The sequence below is a fragment of the Capricornis sumatraensis genome, chromosome 1 (genome assembly GCF_032405125.1).
Source record: "Capricornis sumatraensis isolate serow.1 chromosome 1, serow.2, whole genome shotgun sequence".
Lineage (NCBI taxonomy): Eukaryota > Metazoa > Chordata > Mammalia > Artiodactyla > Bovidae > Capricornis > Capricornis sumatraensis.
The window spans coordinates 31652923-31665359 of record NC_091069.1 but is presented as its reverse complement, the minus strand read 5'-3'; the positions used below and the strand labels follow the sequence as shown (position 1 = coordinate 31665359).

Sequence of the window (12437 nt, the reverse complement as noted above, 5' to 3'; positions counted from 1 at the left end):
ACCTCTGAAGCATGCGCTGCCTTCTGTAGCTCTGATTAATGGTTCATCAGTTTCCCAAGCTGAAAATTTGTATGTTGTCCTTAATTCTCCTTTCTTCCTTAGCGCTCATTCCACTTGATAATCTATTTCAGTTGTCTTAAAAGTATCTCATAGCTACAAGCTTGGCTCACTTTCTCATCCTGACATTCAAATTATCTATGTCCCCCATTTTAAAAGTTAATTAATTGATTAATTTTTTAATTGATTGATTTTTAACTGGAGGTGAATTGCTTTGTGGTGTTGCAATTGTTTCTGCCCATGGACCTTTATTAAACTTGTCAGCTTCTTAGTTTCTCAGGTCTGTTCTGCACAATGTTGCATGAATATGTACTGGTTTCTCTAAATTCCAAATTTTTCAGCAGGCCCTTTATGATCAGAGATATAAGGTTGGAAAGGTGTAGCAGTATCAGAAAATATAAGGCCTTCAATGCTTTGCTAAAACACTTTGGAAGAACTTTTATATGTATAGACTGGAGACTCATCAAAGATATTTGAGCAGAAATGCCCAATTACCAGGAGCTGTGACTTTTCTCAGGCTTCCTTAGTGGCTTAGAGGTAAAGAATCCACTAGCAATGCAGGAGACGCAGGAGATATGGGTTTGGTCCTTGGGTTGGGAAGATCCCCTGGAGGAGGAAATGGCCACCCATACCAGTACTCTTGCCTGGAAAATCCCATGGACAGAGGAGCCTGGTGCGGTATAGTCCTTAGGACATCTACAGTCCAAGCCGGACATCTCAAGATAATTCTGCCTACACTCAAAGGGTCCAGGCTCTGTGGAAAATAAGAGACTGGAATGAAGAGAATTTCTCCTTATCCTCCTCTGTTTAAAAGCAGAAGGTGATCAGAACCTGGACCAATTATTGTTATGTGTTTAAGGAATATAGGCCAAGTTTTCTTCATTTTTATTTTTAATTTAATTTTATTGAAGTATGATTTATTTACAATGTCATGTTAGTTTCAGGTATACAGCACAGTGACTCAGTTGTATATATATGTGAGTATATATAATTAGCGCTGCAGTGAACATTGTGTTGCTTGTATCTTTTTGAATTATAGTTTTCTCTAGCTATATACCCTGGTGTGTGTGGGGGATTGCAGCATCATATGGTAACTCTAATTTTTTACCAAATTTCTTCTTGTTACTAAAGATAAAAATATTAAAATTAATTCTTCTAAAAAATTTCAGAGACTTTATTATCAAGTTTGTTTTTCCCTTATTCACAAACTCTTACCCTGGGCTAACCCTGGCCATACACACTCTCAATGACATTAGACTAACTTGGGTGGCCTAAAACATACCATATAAATTGCTTTTGATATATAATTGGCCTATTAGGAATTTTCTTTGCCCAGGAAAATGTATCATGCATTATTTATCAATAAAAGTCTTTTAAAAGTGCATAAGTAGCTATTAGGGAAGTATATATATTATCTTACACAAGACCAATGGGTTTGAGATGGCAGCCTTCTTCATTAGTAATGACAGAGGACATATTTCTCCATTTAGCAAGCTACTGCAGAACCACTTAATCTGACATCATGTGTAGAAGTAAAACAGACCTTTCTGTCTTGGTAAAAGATTCTAAGAGTAGGGACAAAGCTAGCAAAAAGGTATGAGAAAAAAATGCAGACAAATGAAAATCAAATCTACCAGTTTGGTGGAGAGTATATTTCTTTGGATTTAAAGTCTGAAGACAGCTTCTCAAGTTCTGTCTTTGATGCTAGGTAAACCAGGCAGGGTTGAAAAATATCCATTAGATTCAGTGACATGAGTAGCACTGGTGGAATGGTGGGAGTTGTTTCAGAAGAGGTGAGAATGGAATCAGTTAGGAGTGGGTTAAGAAGAGAATGACTGGTGAAGATGGACACTGCATGTTTAGAGAATTCTTTGATTAAATATTCTAAGATTAAACATCACTTAGGATGTGTTTATTGATCATCATAGTTGTTTTGTAATATCAAATTGCCTGTTGATATTCTTCAACCACTTAAAATTTTGTCTTTTTAACTGGCTAACAAGAACTTTTCATAAATTATTTTTTCACATTTGACCGTTTAGTTTCATTTTTCAGTTAGAAAAGACTATTTGACTAAATGCTTATTAAAAAACAGTTTTTCAAAAAATACAGAAATAAAGACTGTTCCACCTTCTCTCTTTTCCCATCTCACTCCTTCTCAGCATGTACTGTGAACAGTTTGGTATGTGTTATTTCTGATCTTTTTCTGCATCTTTATGTGAATATATACAAACACATGTTTATAGACATAGAGAGGTGGATTTCTTTTCATAAATAGAAGCTTACCAGATGTGTTATATTGTGAATTTCAATGCTTTGGGGGAGGATTTTTCTGTGTCATTATTCATGGAGCTTCCATATTTTTTTAATGTATTTCCATATTGATGTACATTTAGATTTTTCTCTTATAAAAGATGCTGTAGTAAATCCTTATGCATATACATGCTGGAGTATTTTTATGGTACCATGAAAAGTCTTTCTTTTAAATCTCTTATATTTTTTACATATTTTTTTGCATTTGGATCTTTAATTTATCTGGAAGGTGTTTTGTTATAAGATATGAAAGGCAAGTTTCTTAACCTTTTAGAGCTTCAGCTCTGTTGTCTCTCACACAAGAATAATAGTGCTAACCTCACTGGACTATTACATGGATTGTATTGAATTCCAGATGCTTTTGAACTGTGGTGTTGGAGAAGACTCTTGAGAGTCCCTTGGACTTCAAGGAGATCCAACCAGTCCATTCTAAAGGAGGTCAGTTCTGGGTGTTCATTGGAAGGACTGATGCTAAAGCTGAAACTCCAATACTTTGGCCACCTCATGCGAAGAGTTGACTCATTGGAAAAGACTCTGATGCTGGGAGGGATTGGGGGCAGGAGGAGAAGGGGACGACAGAGGATGAGATGGCCGGATGGCATCACCAACTCAATAAACATGAGTTTGAGTGAACTCCAGGAGTTGGTGATGGACAGGGAGGCCTGGTGCGCTGCAATTCATGGGGTCGCAAAGAGTCAGACACGACTGAGCGACTGAACTAAACTGAACTAGCACCACATATGGCATATTCTGGATATATTTATTCTCTTCCTTTCCTTCTAATTTGGCCAGCAAATTCCTATAGTAATTGGATGTGTATATAGGATATTGTCTTTTTGCATATTCAGTAAGAGTCGAGTCATCCTGATTTCCTCTGTTTTGCCGTGTCTCACATTTCACAGAAAGGCTAAACCAGTTGTCTGGATTTGTCTGGTTATATTTTCATGGTGTAACTTTCCTTCTTAATTATTTCAGAGAACCTTTATCAGAAAGGATGGAGTTGGGACAAGGAAAACTTCTCAGGACTGGACTGAATGCATTATATCAAGCAATACACCCAATTCACGGCCTTGCTTGGACTGATGGGACTCAGGTAGTCTTGACCAATTTACAGCTTCACAGTGGAGAGGCCAAATTTGGGGACTCAACAGTCCTTGGGCAGTTTGAACACGTGTATGGGGTGTCCTGGGCCCCGCCTGGTGCAGCTGACACACCCACTCTGCTCGCTGTCCAGCACAAGAAGTGTGTCATCGTGTGGCAGCTGTGTCCTAGCCCTGCAGAAGAGCCAAGCAAGTGGCTGATGTCTCAGCCCTGTGAGATCAGACAGTCATGCCCTGTCCTTCCCCAGGGCTGTGTGTGGCACCCAGAAAGTGCCATCCTGACTGTGCTGACTGCTCGGGATGTCTCCGTGTTCTACAACATCCACTGTGACAGTTCCCAAGTCAAAGTGGACGTCAGCACCCAAGGCCTCATTCACTGTGCGTGTTGGACCCAGGATGGCCAGAGGCTGGTGGTGGCAGCAGGCAGCAGCCTGCACTCTTACATTTGGGACAGTGCTCAGAAGACTGTTCACAGGTGCTCCCTCTGTCCCGTCTTTGATGTGGACAGCTACGTGCGCTCAATTGGGGCCACTGTGGACTCACAGGTCGCTATAGCCACTGAGCTTCCGCTGGACAAGATTTGTGGGTTAAATGCTTCTGGAACTTTTGACGTTCCCCCTAGTGGTGAAGACACTTGTCTGCGTGCTTTACCAGTTACTGATCCACTTTCCTCTGAAACAAATTCTGAAACACCAGTGTTGTCATCCTTTTCTGAGCCTCTGGATCTAACTCATATCCACTTCAACAGATTTAAATCTGAGGGTAGTTCTCTTACTTGTCTAAGAAAAAAAGACTACTTGACAGGAACTGGCCTAGATTCTTCACATTTGGTCCTTTTGACCTTTGAGAAGGAGGTTACCTGCAACAGAAAAGTCATCATTCCAGGCATTCTGGTTCCTGATCTAATAGCATTTAATCTTAAAGCACAAGCAGTCGCAGTGGCTTCCAATACATCTAATGTAATTTTTATCTATTCTGTCATTCCGTTATTAATGCCAAACATCCAGCAGATTCAGTTAGAGAGTAATGAAAGACCAAAAGGCATATGTTTCTTGACAGATAAATTACTATTAATTTTGGTGGGAAGACAAAAGTCCACTGACTCGGCATTTCTTCCTTCTTCAAAATCTGATCAGTATATGATTCGTTTGATTGTTAGAGAGGTAATGCTGAAAGAAGACTCTCCAGTGACACTGAGTGAAAACCAGAGTGGTAACTCTGCTTTCAGTACTCTGATAAATAAAACAAATATAAAAAAGCTAATTGAAGATCTTTCGCCAGATTTTTGTCACCAAAGCAGAGGGCTCTTGTTCACAGCTAATAGCAGCAGTCAAAGTGGACGGCCTGGAAGAACCCTTATTGAAGAAATAGAAAGTCCTACATCCAGCATCTGTGATGGCTCCACAGTCCTAGAAACTCTAGATGCCAGGCCTGTTAACTGGTCAGTAACACTGCCCAGACCCAGCGGCACACCAGCCCACACCAGTACCGCAGAACCTCCTAACTTAGAACGGGAAAAGGAAACATACCAGCTGTCTAAGGAACTGGAAGTTGTATCTAGGAACCTGAGTGAAGTGCAGCGACATGTTTCTGAACTCAGCAACTTTCTGCACAATGGAAAGAAATCCTCTCCAGTGTACCCACTCTCTCAGGATCTGCCTTACGTTCACATCACTTGCCAGGTAACTTCTCCTCTGGGGGAACTACCACTGGCTCCTGTAGCCAGTATGTGCTGCAAGAGAAATTTATTGTTGAGGCAGTGGGGTTCTAATTGAACTTCACTGAGCTGGGCATGTTATGTTCAGGCAAGTTTTTATACCTTTTCAGGTTGGTTGGATAGGCCCACATAGCAATATACACCATGACTTTATCATGCGCATGATATGAAAACATGAATTCTTGCACTCATTCTGGCAATCTATGTTTAGAAAACAAATTATTAAGTCATGCTGTTTCATTGAGAAGACCTTTTCTTATATGCAGTTGCAAGCTCTCTTCCACTTATAAGAAAGGTTATAGTCATTACAACTTTTTAATGTATCTATGTATGCCTGTATATGCAAACATAAAATATTTAAATAGGCTCATATAATATCTTATTTTATCATGAATACTTTCCCATTGAACTTGGTCCTGCTTCTCCTCCCTGTAATCCACTTTTAGCTAGCAGCTTAATGTGGATCCTTGCATATTTTTCCTTCGTACTCATATAATCTTACACAGATCTTTGCTTAATTCATAGGTATATAGGTGTTGGGGTGGTGATTTTCTCATTGTTTTACAAACATGGGGTCATATGGTGTATTCTTTACTTCATGCTGAGAGTATTCTGTTTATTCAGTTCTTCCCTTGTTGATGGACATTCACTTTGTTTTCAGTTCTTAGCCACTCCAAATAGTGCTGCAATAGTATTCTCATATGTATCTATTTATATTCATACTTTTATTTCTATTGGCTTGGTTCCCAGAAGTGGAAGTATAGATTTGAAGAGTATATATATATATAATATGTATATGCTTCTACTTTTAATAGAGTTGCCAGATTGCCTTTCAAAGACTTTTTACTAAACAATGAATCATCACATGCCCGTCAGCAACATATGGGACTATCCTTTTCCTTACATCCTCACCAATCTGATGAATGTGAAGTAGTATTTCACTTTTATTAATTGTTTTTCCCATACTGTTGGCTGTGATGAATGCTTAATCATGGATGACTCTTTGTGACCCCGTGGACTGTAGCCTGCCAGGCTCCTCTGTCCATGGGATTCTGCAGGTGAGAATATTGGAGTGGGTTGCCATTTCCTACTCTAGAGGATCTTCCCAACCCAGGGATCAAACCCTGTCTCTTGTGTCCCCTACATTGGCAGGAAGGTTCTTTACCACTGTGCCACCTGGGAAACCCCTGGTAATTCACTACTATTAATAAGTTTGAGTATATCCTCATGTGTTTTGGTCAGTTGAGTGTGAATTGCCTTTTGCTCATTTTTTGCTATTGAGTTACCAGTTTGCAAGAGGTTTTCTAAAGAAATTGATAGGTGTGTAGTAACCTAGGTTTTCTTGTATTATTTTATTACATTAGTTTTTACATTTATGTTTTTAATCATTGATTAAAATTTTCTGAAAGGTAAGTAGTTGTGCTACCAACATTATTAAAAATCCATCTTTATCCCACTGAACTTGATTTACCAAATTTCTTATATGTAAACTTACATATCCTGAGATCTAATTCTGGTTACTTCTTACTGCAGCTAATGTAATACTGGTCTTTGTCTAAAACTTTAACAATACCACACTGATATGATTACTGTGGACTTATATATCTTTGTTTAAAGATATATAGATAGATCTTTTGTCAGTTGATAGTTAGCATTTTTTTAAGCAATAAAGCATTTTAAAATTAAGGTATGTACATTATTAGACATATGCAGTTGCATACTTAAGTACAGAATATGCACTGTGTGTCCTCCATGGCTAAGTTGTGTGTGATTCTCTGACTCCATGGACTGGAGCACCCCAGGCTCCCCTGTCCATGGGATTCTCCAGGCAAGAATACTGGAGTGGGTTGCCATTTCTTCCTCCAGAGGATCTTCCCGACCCAGGGATCGAACCCATGTCTCCTGCATTGGCAGGAAGATTCTTTACCACTGTGCCACCTGAGAAGCCCAGAATATGCACTGCTGCTGCTACAGCTAAGTCACGTCAGTCGTGTCCGACTCTGTGCGACCCCATAGACAGCAGCCCACCAGGCTCCCCTGTCCCTGGGATTCTCCCAGGCAAGAACACTGGAGTGGGTTGCCATTCCCTTCTCCAATGCATGAAAGTGAAAAGTGAAAGTGAAGTCGCTCAGTTGTATCCAACCCTTAGCGACCCCATGGACTGCAGCCTACCAGGCTCCTCTGCCCATGGGATTTTTCAGGCAAGAGTACCGGAGTGGGTACCATTGCCTTCTCCGGAATATGTACTAGGAAACCAAAAAACTTCATGTGGCTCACTTTATTTCAGTGGCCTGGAACCAAAATCTGCAATCTCTGAGGTATGCCTGTTTCTAAAACAGCCGAGCAGTTTTTCCTCACCATCTGATTGTCTTTCTCAGGCTGCCATCCACCATCCTATAAAGCTATTAGTCTCATCCTAGAGAAACCAATTCCTAGAGATAAAGACATAACCTTGGGGAGGAACAGAGCAAAAGGAAATTGGGGGTTGTATCTTGTCTGATTCTTTAGTTGTGCAAAATAATGCAGCAAAAAGCTCCTTATTAACACTGAAGTTGATAGTGGTAATAGATAAGAATTTGTTAAACTGTACATTCTGTTCTTAGGAAATGTTAACCCCATTGCTTCTGCACTCAGTTTAACAATTTTTATCTTTATTTTTGAAGAAATGTCATTTTGTACGTCCTGTTGTTGAAAAAAGAATGATGCTTCTCTGCAATGGCAAGCTAAGACTCAGCACAGTCCAACAGACTTTCGGCCTCTCTCTTGTTGAAATGCTGCATGGTAGGTAAAATTCAGAAGGCGACTCTACCCGACATCCCCTCCCTCAATTTTGTGACTGTCACTGGTGATGAAAATGAAGTGTACCAACCATTTAGTGATTCAGTAGACAGTTAAAAAGTATTATTAATTGTTATTGTATATCTAGGCCTGTTATAGGTGCCGAAACACACAGAAAATATGGGTTCTGCCCTTAAGGAACTTACAACCTAGTTGAAAAACCTGAGTGCACACATGAAAAAACTAAATAGAGTTACAAAGCAATATGTAACAACTGCAGGAAATGACAGAAAACCTCATATATACTAGTTGCATTAAAACATAAAAAGCATCGCAGAATATTTCTTTTTTGTGTGTGTCAGGGGTCGGGGGGGGCTCTGTGCACACACATTCTTTCATTTGTTTATTAATTTGGGGGCTACACCACATGCCATATGAGATCTGAGATCTTAGTTCCCCAGCTAGGGATTGAACCCTTGTCTGCTGCAGAGGAAGTCTTAGCCACTGGATGGCTAGGGAAGTTCCTATATTCTTTTTTTCAAAATATTCTTTCCCGTTGTGGTTTATCACAGAACACTGAATATAGTTCTCTGTGCTATACAGTAGGACCTTATTGTTTTCTTTCTTTTGGGGAGCTGCGCCTTGAAGCTTGTGGGGTTTCAGTTCCCCAACCAGGGATTGAACCCAGGCCACAGCAGTGACAGCCTGGAATCCTAACCACTGGGCCACCAGAAAACTCCCATAGAATATTTCTTAAAGGCATTGTCATTTTTTTTTTTAATATATTTTTTTTATTGAAGGATAATTCCTTTACAGAATTTTGTTGCTTTCTGTCAAACCTATGAATCAGCCATAGGTATACATATATCCCCTCCCTGGAACCTCCCCCCCCATCTCCCTCCCCAGCCCACCCCTCTAGATTGATACAGAGCCCCCGTTTGAATTTCCTGAGCCATACAGCAAATTCCCGTTGGCTATCTATTTTACATATGGTAATGTAAGTTTCCATGTTACTCTTCCCATACATCTCACCCTCTCCTCCCCTCTCCCCATGTCCATAAGTCTCTTCTCTATGTCTGTTTAGGAGCTGTCATTTTAATATGCAGCAAACGTGCACATGAAGGACCCTCCTAGATGGCTTAGGACTGACTCATGCCTGTGTTCCATCTGATGGGCAACATGGTGGTTTTCTTATGCCTCAGTCTTCAGGACAGCCACACACTAAACATAAAGTTTTTTTTTTTATTTCATTTTTTTTTCCTGCTAAACGTTTGTAGCATCAGCATTTTTCTATTTTGATACATGCATTTATGATATGACTTGATAACTGTAATTTTTACTGGGTTAATATTCTGTCTTGGATATACCATATTTTTTTTCCTTCCAGTTTTATTGAGATACAATTGACATACAGTGCTATAAAGTATACAACATAACAATTTGACTTAATACATCGTGTAAGTTAGTGAACAGCCATCATCTCACATAGACAGAAAAACTTCTTCCTTGTGATGAGCAGTATTTACTCTCTTAATACCATATTTCAGTTTGCCTTGTTTTCTTTGACATTTAAGTGGTTTCCAATTTTTCATTATCATCAATAACACTAATAAAAACCTTTCTGTATTTTATACATTTTTGGAAAGTGTAGATTTTCAAAAGTGAAATTACAGGGTCACAGTAGACTCAAAAGAACCAGAAAAAGTCCAGGTATGTGTTATACCAGTGGTCCTAGGTTACCTCAAAACAAACTATTTAGGATTATCTGGGCATTTCTAGCCTGGCACTAGTCAGCTCAACCTCCTTGGGTGTCTAGAGGCTGGCATGGATCTCAAAAATATAGACGTTTCCTCCATAGAGTTGCTGTTGCCAGCTTTGCGTAGTTTCTGAAGAAACTACTAGATGGCATTAGAAAAGGTAGGGACACCATACACACCCCCTAACACCAGCATGCACACATGCACACACAAGCTCAAATACATGACACTGACCCCTTAATGCCTAGCCCGGGCATTAATACCTGTCCCTTAGCTCTCCCTGTCACCCGTCATCAATATCCCATTCCTGCTATGTAACCTGACCCTCAGTTTCACCCGGCCCCTCCATCTCTGTAAAGTCTTGTGATGGTCAGGTTCAGGATCATCAACGACTGCATTCTTTCTCTCAAAAAAGTTGTATTTGTGATATTTTTCTTTATTGAGTAAGACAGGATATCCTGAATGCCTGTGTGTTTATTTTACTTTGCAGACTCCCACTGGATCCTTCTTTGTGCGGACAGTGAAGGCTTCGTCCCCTTAACTTTCACAGCCACACAGGAAATAATCATAAGAGATGGCAGGTCAGATGACTTCCAAAACTCTGCCTCAGAGCCTTGATAGCAGTCCTTCCCTTGGAGTCTTCAGTGATGGATTCCCCAAAGTGGAGATACCACCGGCTCTTCTGACTAAACTGGCAGTGTAGTCTGATACTATAAGCAGAGCATGTGCTGCACAGACGAGGCCATTACTAACAAGAGCTGTTTTCCAAGATGGATGCTCCCCAGCTGGGATCTGCAGTGCCGCTGGGAAGTGAAGCGCTCACCGTGGCTGGCTCCGCCACTCTTCCCCCCAGGCTGCTGTTCCCTGCTCCGCAGCAGAGCCCAGTCTTTGTTAGATGGCTCAGAAAGCAGTTATTTATGTATTCATGACTGTGTGGTTTTGTCTAAGGGCAGAATTCCCGGCACAAAACAATATTATGGTGCCATATGGATTGTGTTTTGTGGTTTCTCTGAGGCTTTCTGTCCCTTGCCCAAAATGGCATTAAAGCTCTTAGAAGCACTTAAAAGGTACCTCAGGATTGTAATAGATCTTCTTCTTGGCTTCAAGTTGAGTGTGAGGAGTGCTGGAGAACATCTGCTCCAGTGTCTCTTTTACCCTAAACGAGCAGGAATGCACAGACCTCAAAGGAAAACAAAAAATCGATTCATTTCTGCTCCCAGGACTACCTCTAACAGGAAGTAGTTCTGATGTTGGATTTAAACCTAAGCCTGTCACTTCCCTAGAAAATTCTGGCTGACAGAAGTCCAGGAGCTCCTGAAATCTGGCTCTGGGCAAATTTCAAATGATACTTAAAGTGCTTTGACTCCCTCTGGGCCCCACTGAAGCGGGTCCTGATGTTACTAGCACAGTGCCAAGCACAGGTGAGGCCTGTGGCAGGATTTTGTGCTGTTGTCACTCAGGATTTCTCCCTGAGAGGTTACTCATCTCCTATTTTGGGGATCCTAAAAAATGCCCTATTTTTCTCCCAGTAATCAACTCCCTTAATTTAAATTGCCACCTTAATTTGTCTATTTTTATGTTCTCCCCATTCAAGTCTTTCAGGCCAGCATAGAATCTGTGAGAGAAAGTATTTCAGAAAGTTGAAGGTTACACTGACTCTAAGATAGTTTCTTATAATTATGGGCTAAAGCACCAGCTTAGCCTAGTGGAAAGAGCCCTGATCCCAGCTTCAGAAAGACTCACCACTTTTCACAGAGTCGTAAACTTCTGGCACTGCAGCGTAACGAATGGATTGATGTGTGACTAGTCGGAGCACATCTGCAGGTACGTTCTTTCAGCCGTAGGAGCTCAGATGCATAGGAGCACAAATGCCTCTTCCTCTTTTCTTTTAAAGTCATCTGGAAAGATTTTATACCCTTGAGGACTCCTGTCTGCTGGTTTATGAAGATGGAGCAGGGATAGGGAAGAGGCGAGAGCCACTTTGCGGTTGAAATGCATTAGAGGAGGAAAGCAGTGGCTGAGGACAGCCTGAGGCCTGGCTCCATTTTCGAAGGAAGTGTCTGGTGGAGTGAAACCTCACAACTGTGAAGCCTCAAGATGGGGTCTGGGGGACCTGATAGCAAAATCTGTGTAGGTGCCCCAGAGTGTACGTTACAGTCATTTCGCTGGTCAGAATCCTGTGGATGAGTCTTCAATAAAATCACTAATGGTTGTTGCAGCTGTTGTGAATGTTTTTGTTTTTTAAGTTTATTTATTTTTGTGTGCATTGAGTGGCATGCAGAATTTCCCAGACCAAGGATTGAACTTTAGTCCCCTGCATTGGAAGCGAAGAGTGCCAACCACTAGACCACCAGGAGAATCCTGTTGTGAATGGTTTTTTTGTGTGGGTGTATATGTGTGAATATTTTAATATTTACTTTGTGATTGTTTCTGGTTTAGAGGAATGTTCTTGATTTTTACATATGTTGTCTTCATATTTCTTCTGGTGGACAGTCCAGGATATAAATTATTTCTTTCCAACAAATCTGATCCCATGACAGCTCTCATACAAAACATGTTTCCCTGGTCTCTACTGTATATAATCATTGAAATAAATAAAAGATAATCCAATATTTGTTGGTTTGGGGAGAGAAGGAAACAGGGAGAGAAGAGCTAAATACTTTGAATTATTGTTTAATGTTATATTGAGAATATTTTACATAGAAACATTACTTA

At 40.5% G+C, this 12437-nt stretch overlaps 1 protein-coding gene across 1 annotated transcript; it reads left to right on the top strand.

The window, feature by feature from the left end:
• Positions 1–3364: 3364 nt before the first annotated feature.
• Positions 3365–10340, top strand: WDCP (WD repeat and coiled coil containing). Its single transcript, XM_068966611.1, has 3 exons — positions 3365–5152; positions 7851–7968; positions 10213–10340. Exons 1-3 carry the CDS (start codon positions 3365–3367, stop codon positions 10338–10340), a joined length of 2034 nt encoding a protein of 677 aa, XP_068822712.1.
• Positions 10341–12437: the final 2097 nt, after the last annotated feature.